Raw genomic sequence first — 27,731 nt, 5'->3', positions numbered from 1 at the left:
ATCGTTGTCAGGACAGAATGGAGTCGGGCATTAAAAGCATGCTGGCCATGGAAGCTACTTACTAATCAAAGTTAACATCCTTCCCAGCTTTGTAAAAGTGAAAAGCCCCAAGTGAGATGCATTTTTTCTTTTTCTTTCTTTTTTTTTTTTTTTTTAGCTTTTTCTCAGGAGCCTTTTCAAAGCAATACATCTCATCTTCCTGGCTTAAAATAACCTCCACGCCACATTCACATATACGTGTAGATTTTAAAACAAGATAGATTTTCATAGTTGCTTCTGGATGAACACTCAACAGCAGAGCTAGGAGTTACTCCCTCATTGCAGAATCAGCGGGATACGTGGTGGGGAGGGAGGGGGAGGGGGTGGGGGGAAGGGGGGCTCAGCACTGACGGGCAGGGGCACATTGTTCCGCAGTGTTGGAGGCCATCAAAAGGGACACAGGGTCCCCCAGCCTGACGCCGGTGAAGCTGGCATCTCCCAGCAGCGGCTTAGAGGGCTTGTCCTGGGAGAAGTCCCGCCGCACTGCACACCTGGATTCCCAGGGACTTGAGAGGCACAGGCAAGCAGATGGCTGTGTCCAGGAACTCAAGACCAGCACGGGCCGCACAGTGAAACCCGTGTCCAAAACAAAGCACAAGAAAAGTGCAGAACAAGAGCAAGAGTGAGAGGGAAGGCTGGAGAGCAGGAGCCGCGGACGCAAACCTTCCCTCTCTCCAGTGTGGGTACCTTTCCTGAGGCACCGAGTGCATACTGTGACCTGCTGGAGTCACTGGTCCTGCCATCAACAGGGAAGTCACCATGGCAACGGATGCCACCTGGTAGCACAGCACTTAGCCAGCCCCACGTGACAGGGACTAATGGCTGAAATGATTGGCAGGCTCCGAGCTGGGGAAGATGGGAAGCACTGTGATTGCTCTGCCCTGGGGTGGGGTGGGGTGGGGGCAGAGGTTGGAGGGGGGTGGGATGGCGGAGAGAGAACCATGCAGGATTCTCACTTGAACGAGGTTCAACATGTACTGAAAGGGAAACAGAGAAAGAACAAAGGAAGAAAGGAAGGAAGGAAGGAAGGAAGGGGAAGAAAAAAGGAAAGAAAGAAAGGGGAAGAAAAGAAGAAAGAAGGAAGGGAAATTCACAATGAAAGAAATCATGAAAGGGAAGAAATAAGTCTAAGAAACTGTTTCAGACAGGAGCCAGTGGCTCGCACTTATAATCCTAGCTACTCAAGAGGCTGAGATCTGAGGACTGCAGTTCGAAGCCAGCCTAGGCAGGAAAGTCTCTAAGACTTACCTCCAATGAGCTACCAAGAGCTGGAAGTGCAGCGGGGCTCAAGTAGTAGAGCACTGGCTGTGAGCACAAAAGCTCAGGGAGAAGGTTAAGCTCTGAGCCCCAGGACTAGTGTGTGCACACATGTGTGCGTATAGACACACACACACAAGAAGTTCTAAATGGACAAAGTACACAAATATACTTGGTGCTCTTAGAGGGAAGGCAGAATTTGAACTATTTGCAGGAAAAGATGTATTCACAAAGGAAGAATAATTTGAAGTGTGTTGGTTTTCTGAAGGGGGAAAGTGACAAATAAGATATGGAAATAACTATAAGAGATAAAGCACATTTATCATGCAATCTTGGCAACGGGGTGAAAGAAGAGGTCTGCTCAGAAAGAAAGATGTAATTATAAGAGCTGGAACGATTACTCATGTTTCTTTACAATGACTCGCAAAGAAAGCCAAGCGCCAGCTTGTATTTATGAAGAAAATTGAATTGATGTGCACAGTTTTTAAATTCATCCTATCCATAGCTCTTTTGCACAGGAAGTTGTAAAAATATTTTATCTTCAGATGGTGGAAAAGAAATCTGGAATATGGACAAGAAATCAAACTCATTAAAAATCAGCACGAAATTCTGGGTGTGGTGGTGCATGCTTATAATCCCAGAGACTTGGGAGGTCAAGATGGGAGGATCTTGATTTGAGGCTAGCCTGGACAAAATTGTGAGCCCCTATCTGGAAAAAAAAAAGACGTTTGGACTGAGGCATGGCTCAAGCAGTAGAGTGCTTACTTAGTGAGCTTGAGGCTCTGAGTTCAAACTCCAAATCTGAAAAAATATATAATATATATGACATAAATACATACTGTAATACATATGTGTATATATAATACATACACATTTACATGAAGGCTCCTCATCTCTAACCAGCTGGGAACCAAGGCTGTCAGGCAAGGAGTTCATCTCCAAGGACACTTGCTGGAACAATCTATTTCTAGATGTCCTCAAGCCAAGCCGGGGCTAGTTAGTGCTCACTTTTTTTTTTTTTCTTTTTTAGCAGTACTACTATTCTTATTTATTAAGCAGGTACTCTACTGCTCAAGTTGTGCCTCAGTGCCTTTTTCCTCAGGTTGTTTTGACACAAGGTCCCGCTTTTTGCCTGGGCTGGCCTGGCTGGTGTCCTCTTGATTTCAGTCTGCCCCCTGAGAAGGGATGGCCAGGCATCCGGCAGCCTGTCTATTGGTTGAGTTGAGGTCTTGGGATCTTTTTGCCTGAGCAGGCCTCCCGGTCTTCCGGATTTCAGCCTCCTAAGTAGTTGGGATTACAGGCCTGAGCCGCTGTACTGGTTCTGTTCCACCCCAATGCTGACCGTGACCATTCCCAGGAAGAGATGGGATTCTGTGCACGCCATCGGGCTACACCTGAACAGGAGATAGCGAGACCCTTACTCTATTCAAACGTGGAAGATTACCTGGCTCAGATTACCCTCGGGCTCAGAGCTCGGAATTCAGAATGACGAACGCAGCCTGACAGACACTGGTTTCCGGGGCTGGGAATATGGCCTAGTGGCAAGAGTGCTTGCCTTGTATATATACATGAAGCTTTAGGTTCGATTCCCCAGCGCCACATATATAGAAAATGGCCAGAAGTGGTGCTGTGGCTCAAGTGGCTGAGTGCCAGCCCTGAGCAAAAAGAAGCCAGGGACAGTGCTCAGGCCCTGAGTCCAAGGCCCAGGACAAGACGCTGGTTTCCTTCCCAGAGCTGGTAGGAAAATTATTCCAAGTGGCAGATATTTAGGGTTCACCAGTTGTAGAAAGAAACCATATGTGAGTTTCTTTTGTCTGTGTAAAAGCAGAAGTTTCTGGAAGATGAGACTTCTATACTTCTTTGTTTGGGGTGCTTTTCCTCCTGGAAAGACCAAGAGAAACCCTCTTTCTGGGAGAGTTTCGTAGTCACCAAGGACCTCATGCACATGACAAAAACGCCCGTAAGCACTGTCAGCTCTCTTTTCTTCTGTGAACCCCTGTGCTCCTGCCCAGCCCCCCCTCACCCCCATGCCTGCCTTCCTCCATGATGCCAGAGACCTCCTTTGTGAGCTCTTGTGTGCTCACAGGCAAACACCGCCCTTCTACACCGGCCCCCCATCAGCCTCCTCCGAGACCTCCAGCTACCGGCTTCAAGAGGCTGCAGAAGCGGTCAGATCCCTGCATTGGAGCCACACAGGGCCGTGGGAAGTCGCTTCTCCCCGGCTCTCAGCCCCGTCCCCCAGTCCCGAGCCCCACACACCCTGCCTCAGGCTGCACGCGCTCCTAGAAGGAGAAAGAGCAAATCTTCCTTCTCTCTCCCCTCGCTCACCCTTCGTTTTTGTTTTTTCTTTGGTAGGATCCAACTTAGGGCCTTGTGAATACCAGGCAAATTCATTCCCTCCCTCCCTCCCTCCTCCCTCCCTCCCTCCCTCCCTCCCCTCCCTCCCTCCCTCCCTCCTTCCCTCCCTCCCTCCCTCCCTCCCTCCCTCCCTCCCTCCCTCCCTCTCTTGTCCACCTGTCCTTCCTTCCTTCCTTCCTTCCTTCCTTCCTTCCTTCCTTCCTTCCTTCCTTCCTTCCTTCCTTCCTTCCTCCCTCCCTCCCTCCCTCCCTCCCTCCCTCCCTCCCCACTTCCCCTCCCCTCTCCTCCCTTCTCTTCCTTCTAGCTTCTTGCTTCCTTCAGGATCTCACTGTGTGCCCTCCACGGCCTCAGATTCACCCCCCTCTGCCTCCGGGTCCTGAGTGCTGGGATTACAGGTGTGCACCATCATGCCCTCCCGGGAGCACAGAATCTGAATTCAAGCCCCGGCTGTGTTACATTGTCACGAACCGCTCAGGAGCAACGTGCTCTGTAGAGAACATGCTCTATCCACACAGATGAACAAAGTCGCTTGGTTTCTACAGTCCTGTGTCCAGGGGGTTGGCTAGTTAACTCATGATGATGAGGAACCCCTCTTGGCCCAGGGTAGCATCTAGAGGTTTCGGAAGCCCAAGCTTGGAGCCCCCTCATTTGGCATCTGGGAATTCTCTGTTCCACGGTGACTTGGCTGTGGGTCTTGCCTTGCTTTTTCCTCTCCAGAAACAGAAATGCTGGCCAGGAAAGCTAAGTCAGCCTGCTGGGCGCCCCGCACGCCACTCCCTTCCCGGTGCGCTGGGATGGGCATGTGAGGGACAAAGGGCCTGGCGAGCCGCCACCTGGCTCCTCTGACAAAGGGACGGGCTGGGCTTCTTTCTAAGCTGCACAGTTTCCAGGTGCAGGTCTGGCGATGGCGCAGGCTGCGTTCAGAGCCTCATGGCTCATTGCAGGGCTGCAATGTGATGAACGCCATTGGCACCTGTTGTTCGATGAGCTGCTATAAATTAGAAGGGGGAGAAGGGGGGCTGGCAGGGGGCCTTGGGGATAGTTTGTATATACAAGCATGGCAGCAAATTGTGTATAATATAATAACCATGGTGATTATTAACAGCATTGCAGCTCCATGTTATAAAAGCTTACTGTATGTTTGATTGATTGGGCTATGAGGATTATTATATTTGGCAGTACTGGGGTTTGCACTCAGGACCTTGAGTTCATACCCTTGGGTTTAAACTCAAGGTCCTATCGCTAGGCTCGCATGACCTAATCTAGACCTCATCTCACATGGAATTCTGAGTTTGGTCTTATCGATCACTTTTGAAGAATGGGGCAACTGAGGGCTGAGGCTCTGGGTGTTCGAGGCCAGGCCTCACTGCTCTGTTGCCTCCCACCTTGTCTTTTTTGGGTCAAGTATTGACATCATCACGCCTGTGCCCGCACACTCACTGAGTTAGGTTTGGGGGGGGGGTCAGTGAGTGGTGTGTACCCTCTTCTTCACCTTGTGGTGGAAAAGCAGAGGCTTCGAAAGGCTGCCTGAGCTGTGCCTCACCAGTTGCAGAAGGAGGGTGCGATCCAGCTCTGTGGGCTCTCCGCCGCTCAGGCCTAGGAGATGCTAGGTCTTCAGCCGCTCAGTGTTGCATCTATGGCAGTGATGTTCATTCAGCAGAGCCCTGATGACCACTCAGAGCGCGTGGTGAGCGGCTGCCGAGAAGGGCTGCGTCCACGGAGGCTCCAAGTCCACGCGCAGCCTGTCAGCATCTAGAAACACTGCGTGCGTGCGTGCGTGTGTACATGTGCTCACTGGGACTTGAGTTTAAGGCCTTGAGCTCTGGGCTCAGCTTTTTCCATCAAGCCTGGCGTTCTCCCACCTGAATCACACTTCCGCTTCCTGGAAATCTGTGGTCTTACAGGGATTCAATGCGCCGTTGGGGAAAAGCCCTGTGCGGGTGCAATACATCTCTTCTGATGTTAGAACATAGACTCTAACCAAAGGCTGAGAGCCGTAGGGATGAGCGCGAAGAGATAATTCATCAAGTCACCCCATGGCCATGTTGAAGAGGGCAGTTTGGGCAAACACACACACACACACACACACACACACACACACACACACACACAGTTGATTACTTGAGCTATGCCCCCAGCTTTCCTTCAGATTCGTGTTTTGTCTTTTTGACGGGAACCAGCCGTGGGTTGAGCTCATCCTAGCCATGCCTCTGGTGTCGCTGAGACCACAGGCACACATCGCCCACGCCCAGATTACTGCTTGAGCTGGGGGTCCTGGTCACTTTGACCTGAGTCGGCCTCAAACTGCGATCCTCCTGATCTCTGCTTCCGGAGTCGCTGGGATGACAGGGGCGAGGCACCATGCCTGGCCCGGAGAGCTCTGAGTTTCATGTAAAGGAAGAATCCATCTATCTTCTCTGATTATCCACTTCCCTAACGCTAAGAACAGTAGTCGTCCCTTTTAGATCCTTCCCCAGTGCCGAGTGCAGAGTGCTCGGTGCTCCTCCCGTTCTTACTCATCTAGAGACATTACTGTCACTCATGTATGTGACTGCTGAGGAAACCGAGGTTGAACGGAGTCAAGCAATCCGCCCAAGATGGCTGCAGCCCTTACCTGAGTTCAGGTGGTCCAGGTGCCAGGGGTCGGTGGCGGACGACATGGGGGAGAGAGTCAGTGGGGAGGCCCCGCAGTTGGACTCCACCAGCTCGCCCTGGACGTGCACGTGGGCCGAGGCGTTGGTGCGCCTCAGGGCGGCCTTGAGCGGCGCGACCTGGTTGAACTGCACCCTGGAGAGGCAGCCTGTGAAGCCTGGCGTGTTGTACTTGTGGATCTCCTGGTCGATCTTGCCCGTTTCTGCCAGGGAAAGAGAGAGAGAGAGGTAAGACCCGAGAAGCGCTCTGTGCTCAGTGCTGGGGTGGCAGGGGTGGCAGGGCACTCTTAGACCTCAGCTTTGAACTTGGGGTGGCGTGGATGAGATGTGGATCACGTGCTAAGCCGCAGGGCTTCCTGGTGTTGGAGACCAAGGCGGCCAGCACAGTTACAGCTATGACTGCACATACGTGTCTGTGACTGGCTTTTTCCTGTTCTCTCTAGTCTTCTCTGACGCCTCTTGACCTTATTCCACAGGCCTTCCTGAACCTTTCTATTCTGCTTCATACTTATTTGCTCCTTCAGAATTCTTTTTGTGCTGGTCCTGGGGCTTGAACTCAGGGCCTGGGTGCTGTCCCTAAGATACTTTTTTTTGCTCAAAGCTAGCACTCTACCATTTGAGCCATAGCTCCATTTCGGGGTTTTTGGTTGTTAACTGGGGATAAGGGTCTTACAGACTTTCCTGCCTGAGCTGGCTTTGCACCTCTATCCTCAGATCTCAGCCTCCTGGGTAGCTAGGATTACAGGTGCAAGCCACTGGCATCCATTCTTTGTTTTAAAGGAAGAATTCCTATAGCTTAACTCCTCCTTTCTTCAATGTCCAATTCTCTTTGAGTGCTGAAGTTTACAGACTCCGGGCTAGTATGGGATGGAGAACTTGAAGTTAGGAAAGGTTTCCAGTTCAATTATCACAGGTAAGGGCATTTATATACTGCCCTTTCCCCAATCTGTCAGGCGAACACCCTCTCAAGTCGACTCTCAGTCCCAATGTTCACCCCGTGGGACAACTGTACTCTATAACAAGTTACAACACGGAGTCCTGTCTACCTCTAGTTTTAGAACCTTCCAGAGACGAATGCTAAGGGCATCCTTAAATGTCTCCTCCTGGCTAGCAATCCCTGAGCCTTTTATCCGGTGTGATTTTATTTTATTTTATTTTTTGCAGAGCTGAGAAACAAACTGTGTTTGGTGACAGCATCAAGGCCGCTGGTAAACCAGGGTAGCAGGTTTATCTGGGGCTCTGGAATGTGGTTCAGAAGAGAGCACCCAAACTGGCTCTTACAAAGAATGCCAGGCTGACTTCGTTATTTTATATCGAGGGAGCCATGCGATCTCGTGGGTCGGGGATCAGGGCTAGAGTGGGAAGGGCCTCCTCTTTTTTTAAATTATTTTAATTTTTGTGTTAGTACTGGGTCTTGAACTCAGGATCTCGAGTTCTTGCTTGGCTTTTGTGCTTATGGCTGGTGTCCTACCGCTTGAGCCGCGCCTCTATTTCCAGGCAGGGCCTTGCACGCGAGGGTTAGGAGGGAGGTCAGCGGTGTTTAGACTGCTGAGGATTACCATGGAAACTGTATTGGAAGGACCGTTCTAGTGGCAGTTGCTTGAATCACGCATCTCCCAACCACCACACCTCATCTCTCAGAATTTTCTGGCTACAGATGGAGGCAGGCGGCATGGAAGATCTGGGTGAGGGACCTTGCTCTCTGCCCTGTACCAGAGGTGTGTCTTTTTTTTTGGCCAGTCCTGGGCCTTGGACTCAGGGCCTGAGCACTGTCCTTGGCTTCTTTTTGCTCAAGGCTAGCACTCTGCCACTTGAGCCACAGTGCCGCTTCTGGCCGTTTTCTGTATATGTGGTGCTGGGGAATTGAACCCAGGGCTTCATGTATATGAGACAAGCACTCTTGCCACTAGGCCATATTCCCAGCCTTGGCTCCAATATTCTTTTTTTTTTTTAGCCAGTCCTGGGCCTTGGACTCAGGGCCTGAGCACTGTCCCTGGCTTCTTCCCGCTCAAGGCTAGCACTCTGCCACTTGAGCCACAGCGCCGCTTCTGGCCATTTTCTGTATATGTGGTGCTGGGGAATCGAACCTAGGGCCTCGTGTATCCGAGGCAGGCACTCTTGCCACTAGGCTATATCCCCAGCCCCCTCCAATATTCTTAAAACACCGTCTGTCCTCTGAAGTCTCTCTGAGCTGCCATGGAAATGGGCTGTTGACGGTGGACAAGGGGCCCAGGCCCAACTGGAGGGACTGGGAACATTGGCCGAGACAGCACAGCTGTGTACAGGCAGGAGACGGCAGGAGGAGCCTGGGAGGAGGCACTGGGCTCTTCCTTTTCTCTTTGGGGCTCTTTCACTTGCTCCTGTAGCTTTTCACCTTCCTATGTTTTCAGCCCTCCCCCCCCCCACCCGCCCCACCCCAATGTGGGAAAATTCCCTGTGGTCAGCTGTTATCCCATCTGGGAAAGGTCACCAGGTCACAAGGACAATGGGAACAGGAGAGCGGGGGCCAGGATTCCCAAATCCTGAGGCCGTTTCCAATCTGGATGACATGACGGGCCTCTGTGCCTGTTCCCTGGAGGCCAGAGGCAGTTCCTCTGGGGACCAAGTCTGCCATAAGTGCTCTTGATTCTGAAGGACCCAGGAGTTCCAACTTGGGCCTTGTGATCATAACAGGATTAGAGCATCCCCTACGCACCAAGGACAGCCACGGGCGGGGCACTGTGCCCAGTCCATTGTATTCAGTATCACACCGAGTCTCTTAGTAACGGGGCTCTTGTTTGTGTTTGGGATGTCCCACAAAGGTCCATGTGGTAATAGCTTGTTTCCTCTGCTATTTGTAGGTGGTGGAACTTTTTAGGAGGTGTGGCCTCATGGAGGGGGACATTCGGACATTGGAGGCGTGGCCTTGAAGAGGTACTGAGATACTAGGTTCTCCTCCTTCCCCCTCCCCTCTGTCTTGCTCTTTCTCTCTTCCTTCTTCTACCAAATGCTCCTGCCATGATATTGTGTGCCACTATGGAACCAAGTAGGTTAAATAACAACGTCTTGAAAACATGAACCAACATGATGAACCTTTGCTCTTTCTAAATTTTTTAGTCTCAGATATATATTTTTAAATATAGTGACAGAAAGCTGACACAAACCCTGTAAACTGGGTGGGATCAGGCCCACTTTGCAAATGAATAAACTTCTACTTGAATACATGTTTGAGGTTCATCTAAAAAAGTAGGGAAGCCAACTGCTTTGTATTAGTTGCAATTTCTTTCTAAAAAGATTATATTCTGTTGTGTTTCATATTCATGATGGTTTCTAAGTAAAGGACATATGGAGGTTTTTGGAGAAATTGTGGTGGTTACGACACCTGCTTTAGGACCGTGTTTCATTAGCTGCAGAGCCAACCAAATGGCTTTCGGCAATGTGGTGAGCTGGCATCTGAGCTTACCCACATTGTTGAAAGTCCCAGCTCTGTAAATATGCCTCCGGAATGAGAGTTCCTATTTCTCGAGGACGCTGACAAACGATAGTGTGGCATAGTTATCGCGTTAGTAGATTTGATGTCATCACTGCTAAGTTACGTGAATCTGCAAAATCGACTGGCGGTCTCCTGCAGAAATCAAACCCTCTACTAGGAATCTGCACAAAAGCATCGGTGATCTGCTGGCCACGCGACACCCGGTGGCATTCAGTGGAGAAGCAGCTGCTGGACGGGAAATGACAGGATCACACTGCAAAGGGACTTGGGAAGGGGACTGGATGAAGACCAGTCACACACTCTGGGTGGCACCTGGACTCTGTCCTGTGTGCCCGGCCTGGCCATTTATGTAAATCGTCACCAAAAAAATCCATGAGATGTGCCGAATGTGATCAAGAAAGGACCACTGAACCGTGTATACTGGTATTAGAACCAGGGAATTGGAAGGGAATACCAAAATCGAGAGACACGGTACAAAAAGACAAACAACTACAAAAGCAATACTTGCGAAACTGTTTGGTGAAAATGAACTGAACAACTGAACAACTCATGGGGGGGGAAGGGAAAAGGAGGGGGGGAATGAGGGACGAGGTAACAAACAGTACAAGAAATGTATCCAATGCCTAATGTATGAAACTGTAACCTCTCTGTAATTCAGTTTGATAATAAAAATATATATATTAAAAATATATATATTAAAAATAAAAAAGAAAGGACCACTGAGCCGAGCTGAGTTCTAGAGACGCACAGACCTGCTGTTCTGCGGGGAAGGATCTGAGACAGCAAATGCAGCCTTCAGCTCATTGGAGACTGGCGCATCCATTTTAGGGCCCAGCTACTGAAATACCAGGTCACACAGGCTGCGGACTCAGAGAGCCACGGGCCAGGGCCACGTCCTCTGCTTCAACCAGAGGGGAGATCACTGACAGGACCAAAACAGGGCCCTGATGGGTGCTGTGCACTGGAAACAGGAGCGAAGCAGAGGGCCCCTCCCCTCAGAGTGAGCTGACGTGTGTGTGTGTGTGTGTGTGTGTGTGTGTGTGTGTGTGTGTGTGTATCTGGGGCTTGAACTCAGGGCCTGGGCTCTGTCCCTGAGCTTATTTTTACTCAAGGCTAGTGCTCTACCACCTAGAGCCATAGTGCCATTTCCAGTTTGCTGGTACTAAATTGGAGATGAGAGTTTCATGGATTTTCCTGCCTAGGCTGGCATTGAACCTCAGTCCTCAGATCTCAGCCTCTCGAGTAGCTAGCATGACAGGTATGAGCCACCAATGTCCGGCTGCATTCATTTTGTAAAAATCAGCTTTTAGTCAAATCATGGGTTCTCGAATAGCATTTAGAGATAGCCTGGCCACTCTTAATATTCCTCATTATAGCTTTTCTTTCATAGAATTCAAAATCCTCTAAATACAATGCTATAAAACTGAAAGACATGATGATAACCATCATTTAAAAGTAGATTCTGGGGAGGGACTGGGAGAGAGCGAGGGAACAGAAGACACTGTGTGAAAGGAAATGTACTCATTACCTGACTCATGTCATTGTCATCCCTCTGTCCATCACCCTCATAACAACAATAAAGTAAATTCATTAAAAAATAAAAGTAGATTCTGGATGACCTATGTGAGTTAAGTGAAAATAGCTCAAGTCGGTCAAAAAAAAAAAGTCTTCAAAAGCAATGTTTAGAAGTCGAAAGACATCTAAATGCAAAGGGCTCAGCGCTGCTTTCTCCTGGCAATTCTCAGGCTTTTTCTGTTATTTCTGGCACACGAGTGTTATCTCACAGTGAGAGTAGTAATAATAATAAAAAGGCAAACAACAAAAAGCGCAGCCACATTTTTCGCGCGTGCAGGTGTGCACGTGCGCGCGCACACTCACACACACACAGAGACACACTGTGACCCGCTTTTCCGCCAATGTGTGATTAGGCCTGGCTTCTCTGCAGGTGTTGCCTCCATGAATACTTAACCTTGGTGACGGCTAAAAATGCACTGACTCATTACCATGTTCTAGAGGCATGCTTAGCATTCTTATGAATATTCATAGCTGCTTGCTACAGCAGGTACAATTCTGGACCCCTTTTAGCTGATGGTGTGCAAAAGCGAGGGAATTTCTAGGCGTTGCCAGCATGTGAAGCTAGGATATATTCCTCCAAAACTCAGTTTTAACCCAAATGATGCTATTTGTTGAAAGGATGGGGAGTTTCTTCTAGAAAGTTCCAACGTTCCTGGGACTGTGAAGATCCTTCCTTATGTGTACATTAAATACTTAAGACCTGCTGGGCACTGGTGGCTCATGTCTGTAATCCTAGGTACTCAGGAGGCTGAGATATGAGGACAGTGGTTCAAAGCCAGCCCTGGGATGAAAGTCCATGAGACTCTTATCTCTAGTTAACCTCCAGAAAACCAGAAATGGTGCTGGGGTTCAAGTGGTAGAACTAGCCTTGAACAAAAGAGCTCAGGGACAGAGCCCAGGCCCCAAGTTCAAGCTCCATGAGTGACAAAAAACCCCCATAAAAAACAAAATCCAAACAAACAAAAAACCCTAAGGCGCAATGGAGTTTCCACAAACCTCCTCCTCCACCCCAAACTTTCAGTCATGTGTATTCGTGCGTGTGCATGTGTGTGTGTGCACGTGTGTGTATGTGCTCTGTAACTTAGCTTTCTTACTCCAGGCTGGTGCTCTACCATTTAAACCACAGCTCTTCTTCTGGCTTTTTGCCAGGACACTGGAGATAAGCGACCCACAGACTTTCCTGCATGGACTCATTTGAAGTCACTATCCTCAGATGAGATCTAGCTGGGATTATAGATGTGAGCCACCAGTGCTGGCTTCCATGTTAACCCAATCTGTATCCCTTGGGCAAGTATTCATTTCTCCTTGGGGTGTTCATCAGAACATTCAATGTGCAAAGGGCAATGAAGAACAACGCTGATCTCAGTTAGATGGGAACCTGCATCGTGCAGCCATTGCGGTCACTGATTTACCTAAATCAGGGGCTGGTTTAGAGTGCTCTTGCTTTTCAGGTTTACTTTTAAGGCAAGACAGCGAGCTTTCTGAACGTTTCTTTAGGGCCTTCATTTTCGGCTCTCAGGGATCTGGCTGCCTGCTTATTTCCCCAGCAGGGCCATGTCTGGTCCTGCCATTATCTCCACCCTCCTAGCTGCCCGCAAGCATTCACAAGCATCCATCTCCTCCTCAGAAGGTGCAAATTATAGCGGCTGGGCACCTAGAAGGAAGCTCTGGTCAGGTCCTCATTTTCTCCTGGCGTCAGGCTGTGTGCTTTGTTTCTGGGCCCATCAAAGCTCAAATTCTCTTACGGTGCAATTGCATTCCTTTCTCTTTTAAAATGTGTTACCAGGAAATCTAGTCATCTTGGGGGAAATTAATCCATTCGGCAGAGATGTTTTTGTGTTCTCTCCCCTGGATAAGAAAGTATTAAATTCTTTTTGCCATGCTATACTAGCTGAATAGCTGTCTAGAGTCCTTTTCTTTTCTTTCCCTTTCTCCCTCTCTTTCTTGCCTGCTTGCTTTTCCTTCCTTCCTTCCTTTCTTCCTTCCTTCCTCCCTCCCTCCCTCCCTCCCTCCCTCCCTCCCTTCCTTCTTCCCTTCCTTCCCCTTCTCTCTCTCTCTCTCTCTCTCTCTCTCTCTCTCTCCTCTCTTTTTGCCAGTCCTGGGGCTTGGACTCAGGGTCTGAGCACTGTCCCTGGCTTCTTTTTCCTCAAGGCTAGCATTCTAGCTCTTAAGCCACAACATCACTTCTGGATTTTCCTATATATGTGGTGCTGGGGAATTGAACCCAGGGCTTCATGTATACAAGGCAAGCACTCTTGCCACTAGGCCATATTCCCAGCCCCCTCTTTCTCCTTTTTTCGTCTATTCTTTTTCCTCCTCCTTCTTCCTCCTTCTCTTTCCCTTTCCCCTTCTTCTCTCTCTCCTTCTTCCCCCCACCCCACATCCTGTTTTGTGCTAGTAATGGGGCTTGAACTCAAGGCCCAGGTTCTGTCCCTTAAGGTTTATTCTGATGCTCTACCATCTGAGCCGCAGCTCTACCTCCCACACTTTGCTGGTTAATTGCAGGTAAGTGTCTCATACACTTGTCTACTGAATGGCTTTGAACCATCACTCTCAGAGCCTCAGATCTCTGAATAGCTATGATTGCCCGTGTGAGCCACCAGCACTTGCTCTTAGAATCCTTCTTTATGCAAATAGGACCCAGTATTAGGGTCACATTGTTACTTCTTTCTCCATAAAAACACAGAAATGGGATGGGAGAACCATGTTGATATAAAGATGAGTATTACATATTAAAACACACTTCTCCTTCCTAGCAGTTCATACTTTACTTTTTTCTTTTCTTTTTTTTTTTTTTGCTTTGCCAATCCTGGGGCTTGAACTCAGGGCCTGAGCACTGTCCCTGGCTTCTTTTTCCTCAAGGCTAGCATTCTAGCTCTTAAGCCACAACATCACTTCTGGATATTCCTATATATGTGGTGCTGGGGAATCGATCCCAGGGCTTCATGTATGCGAGGCAAGCACTCTATCACTAGGCCATATTCCCAGCTTTTGGTTTTAAAGGACATTAAGACATTTGGAGGAGCCCTAAAAGTGCAGTGGGCCCACTGTTGTAAGCCATACTGTGGGGTATGCAGCCCCAAATGTGTTCAGTGACTCTTCTTGATGGCTTGGGGTTTATATCATGCTGTGAAAACAGCTGAGAAGTAGGCTTAGATTACACACACACACACACACACACACACACACACACAAACACACACATTTATTTATTTATTGTGCTGATACTGTGGCCTTGAACTCAGGGCCTTGCACTTTCTCTTGGCTTTCTTGTTCACAGCTAGTGCTCTATCACATGAGCCACACCTCTGGTCTAGCATTTTGCTGCTTGATTAGAGACAGAGCCTCTTCTGCCTGGGCTGGCTTTGATCTTCCAGGGGAGGTAGGATTATACACACGAACCAACAGTGCCTTCCTGGGATCTTGCATTTCTCAAAAAGTCCTGAAGTCATCTTTCTTTTGAGCCCCTTACCCCTGTCTCATACACACAGAGTAAAAGCCATGGCTTTCTACAACATGGCTTTCTCCACCAGGACCTAGAAACCACAAGTGTGTGATGATTTCTTACTCTTAAAAATGATCTTGGCTGGGTGCCAGAGGCTCATGCTGGTAATCCCAGCTACTCAGGAGGCTGAGATCGGAGCCATGACTGCCCTGGACTGCGTCAGGCCTTCCCTTCCTGCCTTCCCATGCAATCAGGACTCAACATTGATCTGATCGCGAGTTCACGAGTTTTCTTTCCATTAGACTGGAAGCTCCTCAAAGAAGACGCCACAGTGTCCTGGCACTTTATCACGGTGTGTACGGTGCATGGAACCTACAGACTAGGAGTGCAGGGGGATGTGTTTTTCTCGATGGATGCAATTTCCTGCTTGTCTGAATAATTGCTGGGGATATGCAAACATACACACACCGACTGGGAAGCCATTGTGCTGATTTCATGCACATTCACTTGATCACCCTTGTTATAGGTGCAAATCTCTAGTTGAAATAAAGAACTTCAACTCACCGTTTCTTGATCAAAGGCCCTGTGTTTGGCACTACGAGGCATAGGGAAAACAAGTGGGCAGTAACCCATTGTGGGGATGCCATAGCCAAGATAAATAGTAATCCAGGTAAAATTAGGTACATGCCATGATGTAATTTCATAGCTGAATATTGAGAAAGAGGAAAGAGAGAGAGAGAGAGAGAGAGAGAGAGAGAGAAGGAGGGAGGGAGGGAGGGAGGGAGGGAGAGAGAAGCTACTGATCTAGATTGGACCTGGGGTGCAATGGAAGCTCCCAATGTGTAAATGATAACTGAAACGCCCACGGAACCAGGCTACAGTTGGAAAAGAGAAGGGGAAGGTAAAGAGAGAGACACCTCACCCCAAGGAGCAGGCAGGCCAGGGTGGTAGTGAGGAGAGGGAAGAAGCTGGAAGGCGTCCCACAAGAGAGACTGTGCGGAGCCTTACCTTTCACAGAGCTTTCTCCCTCACTTGGCAAGCACTAGAGTGTCTCTGAAAAAATTCAAAATTGTGCTCAGGATTTCCAAGCACGAGGAGAATTTCATCAGAGATGTGAGCAAGTCAGAGCTGCGTGGCGCTGGTGGGTGCCACAGATTGCACGCATTGGGTGGACAGTGGGGCTCGGGGCCGGGGCCGCCATCTTGAGTCAGGGATGAGGGTTGGACTGAATGGGATGCAGGGGGCAGAGGAAAAGCAGTGGGACTCAGAGGAGACTTTCTTTATAAGCGAATATACTTCTAAAATCTGAATTTGGCAAGCAGGAGGAGATGTTATAAAGGCCAGGAACATAAAAGATCTGGAAAATGTAATAGAAGATACAGCTGGTTTTTAGTAGGCAATAAACCCCGGGGTTTTCTCAGGGGTCCGCATGCTTCTGGGTTTACCTCTCGGATCTTGGCCAAGCTGGAAGTCAGCCAGGGGTCCCCAACAGCCAGGAGCCAGCCTCTGGCCGGATGACCTGCCTGGAATCAGGACTGTCGTGACTGCTGTTCACTTTGTGGATAAAACTCTCAGTGTCTGTCACTGACAGTGAGTTCATGGACTATCAGAAAGCTTGGAAAATTAGAGGACACATGATGGAAAAAACAACTATGATATACTTCTCTTAACTTCCATCTTTCATGGCTCATTTATAAGTGTGCGGAAAGGTCATGGGGTGCATGAAATGGAACACAGTGCAGATGGAGGGGAGTCGGTGCCATTTAAAATAGAAGAACCCTTTCAAAATTTGAAGCTGTGATTACGCATAAGATGACAGAGCAATTGCAGTGTATGTATGCATGCAACTACACATGCACATAATTATCCTCTCGAAATAGCCAGCCGGGCACTTCTGTAGTCCTAGCTACTCAGAAGACTCAGATCAGAGGACTGTGGTTTGAAGCCAGCCCAGGTAGGAAAGCCTGTGAGACTCTTGTTTCCAATTAGTCAGCAAAAAGCCAGAAGTGGAGGTGTGGCTCAAGTGACAGAGCCTCTGCCTTGAGTGGCCTAAAAGCCAAGTGAGAGTACAAGGCTCCAAGTTCAAACCCCAGTGAAGTAAATACAATACATAAGTAAAAATAAAAAGTTAAACAAAAAGGAGCAGGAGGAGTAGGCATTAAATTTCCAACTTAGAGATGAAGACATCAGCTCAGTCTGTGAGCTAAACTGGGCTTAGGTGGCAGAGCCAAAGATAGCCATTGCTGATTCTGCCGTCTTGCCATAGCTTCAAAAATAAAGAACTAGATTCATTAATTAGTGAATTAAAGAATGTTCATCTCAAGGACTGCAATTAAGCACAAAATGTGGTTCTCGTCAGTGAGAAAGACAATGCTGCACCACGTTTGGTCAGTTTTTAACTGAGCAATTAGTGTGCTTTGTTATCAATGAATGAGGAATAGTGACATGACTGCAGACAAGTCGATGTGGATTTGCAGCTCAAGGGAATTGTAAAATCGGAGTCTTTTCTGGTAGCGTCCACCTATGTATGGCAAGTGCGATCTGGCTTATTTCTCGTGATACCGTTTAGGCTTAGAGCAGTCTTTGAATAGCTGACTGATGGCCCAGGGAAGGAAGAGTCCCGGGGAGGGTTATTACTGCATCACAGACACTGAGTGCATGGAGTTAACTTGGCAAACAATTAACACTTAGAATGGGAGGCAGATAAAGATGCCAAGTGAAAGGATCGTGCAGTGAAACCTTGGGGTGTTCTTGATACTGAAAGACCAAAGGAGGGTGGGGTACCAAGGAGTGGCCACCATTGGAAGTTGGGGGCTTATGGATACAGAAAGTGGGCTTACTTTATTTGGAATGCCCAGTCAGGCAGTGTTTAGATCAGTCCTAAAGTTAACAGTAATAATGATTATTAGCTACTCAGGAGGCTGTGATTCGAATGGTTTGAATCCAGGCAGAGCTCGAGTCACAGCACGCAAAAAATAAGAATTAATATCTAATAACCATTAGAATGTCAGAGAGGAAGACCACAGACTCTGAGGCCCCATGGATTACCAAGTCATCCAATCAGTCTGGAACTGTCTGTCCAGAATGTTCAGTGAGAGAGAAATAAAATTCTATTTTGCTTAAGCCTCTGTGAATTCCATCTTTTCTCTTACATCAGCCAGTAGATTTTATTTTCATCTCTTTTTTTGGCAGTATTCAGGTTTGAATTCAGAGCCTCATGATTGCTAGGCAAGTGTTCTACCACTCGAGCCATACTCCAGATCGTTTTTGCTTTTAGTTTGTTTTTAGATAGGGTCTCATGCTTTTGCCCGGGCTGGCCTAGCAGCTGGGGCTGTAGGCATGTGTTAACAAGGCCCAGCTGTCGACCCATAGAATTCTAATAAAGGCAGCAGTGCTTTCTCTCCTGCAGGCTTTGTCTTTGCTGTTCCCATTGCTGCATTTTCCCACCAACCCCATGACTCTGTTCGTTGGCTTCTTTCTAGCCCCTTGCTCCAGGTCCTCAAAGAGCATCAAGGAGGCCTTCACTGGCAAACGTAGACAGAGCAAACCACTGTCTTTCTATCATGGCCACCTATCAATCCTTATGAGAGTGACTCAAGTCTGAGACGGTCTGATTTGCCCGCTTGCTTTGGCCTAGAGCAGGGCCTGCCACACCCCGAATGCTCGCGTGAGTATTTACTCCATGAGCACATGCAGCACAGCAATGAGATCTGAATTTCTAGATCCCCCCCCCCCCCCCCCGCATGCTTGCAGTAGTTTATGATTGGACTGGGAAATGTGGCTTCTGAGCACGAGGCACGCTTGGAATAGAATTGGGCAGAAGTGCACTCGCTGGCTATAAACACCTGGTGTCCGAGGCAGCAGATTGACCCTCAGGCTGCCGTGACAGGTGCAGCAGCCATAAACCCACCGACGGGTTCCTCCTCGTCAGTATGTCACAGGCCGCCCGGCAGGAATGGGAAGGGTTGGGTGGGAATGAGAGTCGCACCGGCATCCTAGCCCTGCAGCACACAGCTTTGAAGGCGCCCACAAACCTCTCTTCACCCGTCTGAGCCTCAGGGTCACAGGTGAAGCGGGAAATCGGTGCCTCCCCACATCCGGCCCACCGGCAGATAGGACTAGCTGTACCCCCAAAGGCATCTTGACTCTGCACATTTTTTTTGTCCAACTCCACGATTTATCCTTTATCTTCCAAAGCCACAACAGCCATTGCTGCTGTACAGTGGACTCCTGTAGCGGCCTCCCTGTCTCCACTCACGCTGGTGCCACCAGTAGTGGATCGTGGGTTTTATTTTTTTGGTGCTTGAACTCAGGTAGGGCGCTTTAGCCTTTTTGCACTAAAGTTAGTGTTCTACCCCTTGGGCCACGCCTCCACTTCCCACGTTTTGCTTGTTCAGTCGGAGATAAGAATCTCATGGACTTTCCTGCCTGGGTTGGCTTCAAGCATGGAATCTCCAACCTCAGCTTCCCGAGTAGCCAGGGTTACAGGCGTGAGCCACGGTGCCGGGCCACAGCGCCATTTTGAAACCTTTCACTGTCTTCCTCTGAACTCACGACGAGACCCAATCTACTCACCGTGGTGCGGTGGGCTGCCCACCCTCTCACCCCAGCTTTATTTTCCTCCTCCTCAGTCACCTGGTTTCCTTCTGCTCAGAATAACAACAGCCTCGTCAGGTCTCAGAGTCTTTGCTTCCAGAAGTTCCTGTCCTTCCTGCTCCTGCCTTGATTTGCTCATATTTTTTTTTTTTTACACACTACTTATCAGTAATTTAAATCATGCTTGTATTTATTCCTTATGTGCTTTTTTCCCCCCCCTTCTTTTTTTTTTGTGTGTGTGGGCAGTAGTGGGGTTTGTGATTTAGGACCTTGCTCTACCATGTGAGCCATACACCCAGCCTTTTTTGCTTTCGTTCTTTTTGTCAGGCTGGCCTGGACCATAAACTTCCTTTTTTTTTTTTTTTTTTTTTACATTTTCTGAGCTGAGATGGCAGGTGCATATCACTAGCCTCAGCGTTTATTGGTTGAGATGGGGCCATGGGAGGGAATGCGGTGGGTGGTGGTGTTTCCGGGATTTTTCCCGGGCTGGCTTGGAACCATAATCCTCCTGGCTCTCCACTGCTGGAGTAGCTGGGATTATACGCTCGAGTCGCCAGTCACAGTGCCCTGCTTGTTTGCTCTCTCATCTCTCCTCAGAGTCAGTTTGATGAGTGCAGAAACTCTGACTCTTTCTTCACTGAGAAAAGAGTCAGGAATCCACGCAGGGGCTCAGCTTTCCTGTGATCTGTCTGCAGAAATCTCAGAGGGTGTCGGGGAGGGGAGAGGCCGCTACACTACTACCCGAGAAAAAAGATGTCCAGACATGCTCTACCTCAGGGTTGCGAGGAAATTCACCCCAGCACCCGTGTCCTGGCTCACACACAAGAAAGGAGTGACACTGGAAGGATGGCGTGCAGTAAGTAACTGCGTGGCGCAGAGCCACATAATGGGACAACGGGGCTGCCTGGCTTTCCCCTGGCTGGTCACAGCTGGATCACAGCTGGTGAGGAACAGGTGTGTTTCACCTTCCACTGCCTAACAGTTGTTTTCTCCCGCTCCAGGCAGGACTGGTCTGTGGTCACGCAGTCTGCTGGCTCTGCTATCTCCTGTGTGTTTTGTGAAGCTTTTAGGATTCTGGGATGATCTAAGTCTATGTTCACCGCAGTAACATAGGTAATAGATACAATTTCGGTTCATTTTCTTCTGCAAGCCTCACTGAGATGGTATTGTACCATTCTACCATGGGGTGGGGGAAACATTGATTTTTTTTTCAACCTGTCATATTTTGGAGAGAAAAATGAATAAAGCTCTATGAACCTGGAACCGGTAATTACAGGTGACCCTTTGGTGTGACTGAATCTTTTTTTTTTTTTTAAATTGTTCTTAAGGAACCAGGCTTTCATTTAAAAATGCATTTTTAGGGGCTGGGGATATAGCCTAGTGGCAAGAATGCCTGCCTCGGATACACGAGGCCCTAGGTTCGATTCCCCAGCACCACATATACAGAAAATGGCTAGAAGCGACGCTGTGGCTCAAGTGGCGGAGTGCTAGCCTTGAGCGGGAAGAAGCCAGGGACAGTGCTCAGGCCCTGAGTCCAAGGCCCAGGACTGGCCAAAAAAAAAAAATGCATTTTTAAAATTACTACAAATTCTATGGGTTAATCCTAGTTTGTTTGCATTTGTATACTTAAAAAGGAAAGTCAATAGAATTACCATTATTCTATAAAAAGTTAAAATTCCCTAGTGTAGAAGAAAAGAATGAGTGTCTTATAAAAACATCCAATCGTGGTTGAGACCAACCTGGGCAAAAGTTACACAGAACAAGCTAGGTATGGTTGTGGTTCCAGTTATACAGAAGTTGGAGTTAGGAAGGTCTTGGTCCAAGGCTGGCCCAAGCACAATCATGAAACCCTAGCTAGAAAAACACAGGACTCGGGTGTGGCTCAAATGACAGAACGCTTTTCCAGAGGGCCTGAATTGAACCCCACAATATTACCAAACCCCACCCCCAACCAAATCCAATCAGGCTGAAGTCACACAGTTCCAGTGTTTTTGGGGGGTCAACGTGTTCACTGCTATTCTGAGTTCAGATGCCACCAGAGTCCTCTAGGGGGGGTGGCTGAACTCCTGAGCTCACCAGGAGAAGGACGAGGACGCCCCACACACATCCGGAGGCGTTCAGCGTGACAGCCCGTCACACTCGGAGTCACACACGCGCCAGGTGGATAAGCAGGAGGAAACCCACCGGAGACAGGGATGGGAGGGGGGCGGGGCAAGGATTACTCAGTGAACACAGAGGTGGCTAAGTATCATTTCAGTCAGATGGCCGGCCAAGTGGAAGAAGAATTCAACAGGAACAGAAATAGTAACGTTCAAGGGAGCTCAGAGGCTGCTGGTCTCCGCTTCTGCCCCAAGCCCGGATCCCCTTCCGCCACAGTTATCTCTAGGGACAGTGAGGGGACCCGCTGGTCCAGAGGCTGGGGGCCCAGCGCCAGACTCCAGTCACTCTTCTAACCCAGGACAGAAATCTGCCTCCAGCTCCGCTACATCGTGTGTGTGTGTGTGTGTGTGTGTGTGTGTGTGTGTGTGTGTGTATTTGTCTATTTGGCAGTACTGGGGCTTTCCACTTAGCTGCGGTATACCAGCACGCCCAACATTTTATTTGTTGAGACACTAAAAAGAAAAAAAAGATTCTCTGAGATAAGGTCTCATGAATTTTTGATGGGGCTGGTCTCGAACTACGATCTTCTTGAGTAGCTCGGATTCGATTCCAAGTGAGCCCCCAATACTTTACACACTCTCCTCCAGCTACTTGTAATTACGGAATTACAAAGCTCTCATCTCCTGTGTTCCTCGTGTACTCATCTTGGAACTTAAGTTAAAGACAGAACTATTTTCCCCTTGGGGTGGATTGATTCTGAGGAAAACCCTGTTGGGCTGCACAAACCCCACGACTCTTCAGGTCCTAACACGCTCCCTGTTTAGTAATGTACATCTTATGTAGTGATGTACATTTTATCTCATTCTACACTTCCTGGAAATGGCATGTTTTTTTTTTTCAGAGTATTTTTCAAAGTCGGCATTTCCTTGTCTCTGTTCTCACCACCTCTCCAGATGCACAAGGGCTCCTTGCGATTATCGACCTGTGATCACATGCACGAATGCCCTGGGCATTCGAGGGGTGCTTTGTCCAAACCCAGGGGACGAAATCCTTGCAATCATCTCCAATAGGGACTGATTGGAGCAATACTATGTGGGAGGAACCACTCACAGGGAAGGAAGGGAGGTAGCGTGGAGAAAGGATAAAGATGAAGTGACTCAGCTCCTGGACTCAAGATGGAGAACTTGACATTGAGCTATAAATGGAAGGCAGCGACAGATACTGAAGTAAACCAGAGTGCTACACCATGGGCGGCGGCGTTCAGTGGCTGCGGAGGAGGCTGCCTTGGCCAGGGGCAGTGAAGTCACTGAGTGTCAAAGTCCAGACTCTAGCCTGGCACCGGCGCCTCACACCTGTAATCCTAGCGACAGGAGGCTGACATCTGGAGATCACAGCTCAAAGCCTGGCAGGAAAGTCCATGGGACTCTTACCAGCAAGTAACCACCAAGAAGCCAGAAGTGGAGCTGGTTCGAGTGCTCCAGTGCTAGCCTTGTGCAAAAAAAGAAAAAAAAAAAAAAGACTCCGGGACAGCACCTGGTCTTGAATTCAAGCCCTAGGACTGGCGCACACACACACACACACACACACACACACACACACACACACACACTCAGACTCACACATGCACAAACAAAAGTCCAAATACAAGAAAAAAGCTCCCACGGCTACAAGACAGAATGATCTGGAAGAGAGCTAGGAGGAAGTGTGACCGGGGCGGGGGGGGGGGGGAGGCGTTGGGACAGGACCATGCTGGGGGCGGTGGGGAGGGGAGAAACTACAGAGTGGACACAGTCAGGGGCGGTGGCCGGGCAGGCTCTCATTAGGGAGTGGGGTCTGGGGCTGTGGGATCACCCGCTGCTGGGCCTAGAGGCTCTCTCAGCCCCACATTTTCCAAAAGGGAGTTTTCTTCTCCATTTTTTCTAATTCCAAGATAAATTTCCATTGTAATAGCCAACGTACACATGAACTAGAAAGTGGAACTAATAAAACTGAGGGATGGGTGGGGTGGGGAGTCATGGGGGGTGGTGATGGAAAAAGTGGTTATTGAAGGATTGACCTCCCCCCACCCCCACCTCGCCAAGTTTTCCCAGGCCCATACAGGCATTGGGCAGAACCCCAGGGATGAGCAGACCTGCTTTGATGTGCAGGCAGGTGCAATGCACCCCAGCCCAGCTGCACACAATCCACTGTGGGCCCAAGGAAAAGCCACCAACTTCCTAGACCTAGCGGCGCTTTCCATGACCTCTGCCTCCTTGCTCAGACCCCTCATACGCCTGGTCCCAAATTCACCCCCTCGCACCACCTCCAAACCCGCAGGAAGGTCTGCACCCCTCAATAAACAGTCCTCGCCTGTTGACGATCGAGTCCCGCCTATTCCTTTTCCGTTCTCCTCCATTTTCCCAACAGTGCTGGATCCAGGTGTATTGTTCTCACAAAAGGACACATTGAATGGAAACCCGTCTACACGACTACTTCAGGATAATAACGAGAAAGAAGACATAGAACAATGGAAAACAAAAAGAACCCAGTCTGGTGTTTTCTGAACAGATTAATTTGTGGGGTGCTTCAGGATTAGCATTTTGATTAAATTAGATTTTTTAAATTAAAAAACAACCCAGAAAGCAATATAGCCATGAACCCCAGGTCCCCCTCCCTCTGCCTGGGTGGCAGGTGTGAACCCCCACACTCTTTTCTTCCGGGCTTTTGTTTCTGGAAGTGCTCCCCTTGTCCTGACTAATGTGCGAGCTCAGCCATATTTCTGTCTTCTCATGGACACACACTGTCCAAATAAGCAAAAGGCAAAAATAAACAGGCCAAACAACAACAAGAAACAACATTGCATCTGTGACTCAGAGAATTTGTAAAAAACAGAGCAATCATTGAGCTGTTTGTGCATGCATACACAGATACACAGAGATTTTAAAACAAAAAATTGGATAATAAGGGAAGCTGGGTCCCATCATCTCTGACAATACATAGTTGTGCCTTAACAAAAAGTCACCAGAAAGGCTGGGTGCTGGTAGCTCATGCCTAGCTACTCAGGAGGTTGAGATCTGAGGATTGGAGTTCAAAGCCAGCCTAGGCAGACAAATCTGTGAGACTCTAATCTCCAGTTTGCAGGCAAAAAAGCTGGAAGTGGAGGTGTAGCTCAAGCAATAGAGCCTTCCTTCATCCTGAGAGGAGAGGGAGGGGATCAAAGACTTGAGTTCAAGCCCAAGTTCTAGCACACACACAGACAGAAAGAATACTTACAGGGTACGTTACAATGCTAAAAAATCAGGGACTTTTATTTTTTAAAGATGGGATCTCACCATGTTGTCCAGGCGGGTCCCAAACTTAGGGGCTCAAGAGATCTTCCTACCTCAGCCTCCCAATTACCTGGGACTACAGATGTGTATCTACTGCACCTCACCATTAATAATAACAATTAATATTAATATTAAGAGAGTTTCAGAAGATTGAGAGGAGTTAGCCTCCAGCTAGCCTCTTACTCCCCAATCAGTCCTTTGGTTGACACAGGAAGAAATTGGAGGTTGGTTTTCGTGAACATGGATTTTTTTTTTTTTTTTTTTTTTGCAGTATTGAGCCTTAGCTTTGGCAGGTAGGTGTTCTACCTCGTGAGCCACCCCTACAGCCCACAAAGTGACTGTTGTCACCTTAAAAGGCCCAGCTGCTCTCTGTGGAAATGTGGCGGCTCTGGTGACTCAACAAGGAAGGAGAAGAACTTAAGACAGTGAAGCACTCTTTCTTGCCTTTCAGGAGCATTGGTTAAATTGCTTTATCAACCTCTGTCCCCCCTCACCCCCTGCCCCCACTGGACCCAGCACCGAGACCCTGGGAATACACCAAAGCCTTTCTGGGGAGGGGCCACCCAGAAACCCTCTCCTTTTGCTTCTTCCCATGCACCCCAATCCCTAGCTGTCCCTTCCTACATTAGACATGGCTGAGAGTGGCATAGCTCTAGTGGGCTGGAGCTCATTTTCCTCACACAGAAGTTTCCCAGAATTCCTGTGTGTTCCGACTTCTGGTCTACCCCTTCGCTAGGCCACAGGACTGAGCTCAGATTTATCCCTAGAAGTCTTGGGACTGTAGAGGTGACCATCTTTTAGATGGGGATAACATGGAGTAAATCTTAAGAATGTAGAAAGAATTAACTGGGACAATATAGGTAGAGGCATGGGGGGGGGAGGTTAGTGGTAAGCAACACAGTTTTGAGTGGTGGTTGCTGTTGTGCTTTTTAAAGATGACTGCAAAGAATTTTAATCTTCTATATATGATTTTTACTGGCAAGGTAAATTGTAAAAATATTCTGCAGATAATCTCTGTTTACTTTGCTTTTACCTGTTTCCAGTTGCCCTTTAAAAAATTTATCTTTAGCCAGGTGCTGGTGGCTCATGCCTGTAATCCTAGCTACTCAGGAGGCTGAGATCTGAGGACCGTGGTTCAAACCCATGTAAGAAAGTCCACGACACTCTTATCTCCAATTAGCCACTAGAAAACCAAAAGTGGAGCTGTGGCTCAAAGTGGTAGAGTGCTAGACTTGAGCAAAAACGCTGAGACACAGTGCCTGCTCCCTGAATTCAAGCTCCATGACAGAAAAAGTTATCTTTAAGTAGTTACGCAGACGAATTGCCCTTAAGAAAGCAGTTTATAAATACAGTATTTCTTGATCAACGTCACTCCTTTCAACAATCCTCACTCATCCCTTTCCTATCCACCTTCCCTTCACTCTTCTTAATCTAGTAGGACATATATTGGATTGTTATTCTCTTACTGATTTTCAACAGCCTTGGGATTGAAACTCTAGCTAGCAGTGACCACACTGTTAGGTAGACTGGGGGCTAGGTGGCACAGAAATGAATTCCTCCTGAATGGATGAAGAGTGGTGAGCTTTCAACCCGAACATTTGAACCGAGCCACTGTGAGCTGGCGAGGGCAGGATGGGACAGAACTCCCGAACTGGCCTTTCCCACGTCAGAGTGGCGCTCTGAATTCCTGGCTAACAGCATTTGTGGGTGAAGATTCAGAGCTAGGCCTGGCAGGCCAGTGTGGGGAAAACGACCGCCCCAGGCTGCCTATGCATCCACTGATTACACCAGAGGTGCCCCGGCGTTCCTGAGGGCCTTACAGAGAAGGTCTGACTTTGTTCTAGAAAGCATCCTGACAGGGGAAGAGGGGCAGTCATTAGACTTCCTGGTCTCCGTTAGTCTCCTTCATTCCACGAACTACAGGAAGATCAGGTAGAGAATCCCTCTAAATGAATAACCTGAAGGAATTCGTGATTTCCCAATGCTCAGGTTTCTTAATTAGAAGACAGCTTCCTTTCAGTCACAGTGATGCAATGATGCTAGCCCACAGAGCAGCAGGAAGAAGTGACACCAAGACACCGACTCTGTAAGCCCGGGAACTTCTGAAGTGCTAACGGCGATGATGAGGAATTAGATGAGGAAAGAGCAGAAATCGATTCTGCTCTCTCCTCAGTGCCGGTGGGATTCACACAGCACAGGGAAAGCACACCCGGACCGCCATCTCCCCACAAGTTCTTTAGGGAGATCAGAGCCCCCAGATAAGTTTCCAAAGGAGAAAAGCAATGGGGTCACGTGATGCTACTGGTACTCCTACCAACAACAACGATAACAATAAGGTAAAGTAGACAAAACGGTCCCCTCGAAAATTAAAACAACCCCAGGAATCTAGATGCTTTATCTTTCTTCAATATATTAATTATACTGAGTTTTATTTAGGCAATGGTATGTTTTGCAGGAATGTGAAAGCATGCTACTCTTTGGTGGTACTTTTTGGTTTGGTGAGTGAGTGTGTGTGTGTGTGTTTCTAAGCTTATAGAAAGCACTTACTACTATTTATCAGCATTCTAGTTTCAGTGACAAATTAAATTGCGCTAAATTAAAAAGAAAGTCCTCCTCTTTAACACACATACAAATTCTATTAAAACATTTAATAGTTCACACCATGTAAGTCTCAGCTTTGCCTATAAGAGAGAGAGGTAGAGAGAGAGATATAGAGAGAGAGAGGGAGAGAGAGATATATATTCAGCATTGCATGGAGAAGACTATATTAGATTTCCCTTTTCCTCTCAGCCGAGTGACTGAGGCACGGAACTCATAGCCCAGCTAGGGCAAAGACACATACTGTCCGAGATGTCATTTAGTTTCCCAAACACCCACCTTTGCAGAGACCCGGTGAAGTATTGGAAATCTTTTAACCAAGAGCATTACTT

The 27,731-nt window shown here is 48.4% G+C and overlaps 1 protein-coding gene across 1 annotated transcript in view; it reads right to left on the bottom strand.

Moving 5' to 3' along the window:
* Cntnap2 (contactin associated protein 2) overlaps nt 1-27,731 on the bottom strand; it is a 1,597,185-nt gene that overhangs the window by 12,898 nt on the left and 1,556,556 nt on the right. The window contains exon 22 of the mRNA XM_048340407.1: nt 6,269-6,508. Within this exon, the coding sequence (XP_048196364.1) occupies nt 6,269-6,508 (240 nt within the window). The remainder of the gene's footprint in view (nt 1-6,268; nt 6,509-27,731) is intronic.

The sequence above is a fragment of the Perognathus longimembris genome, chromosome 2, assembly GCF_023159225.1.
Source record: "Perognathus longimembris pacificus isolate PPM17 chromosome 2, ASM2315922v1, whole genome shotgun sequence".
NCBI classification, from domain to species: domain Eukaryota; kingdom Metazoa; phylum Chordata; class Mammalia; order Rodentia; family Heteromyidae; genus Perognathus; species Perognathus longimembris.
The sequence above is the reverse complement of the archived record's forward strand: the minus strand, read 5'-3'. Positions and strand labels throughout refer to the sequence as shown.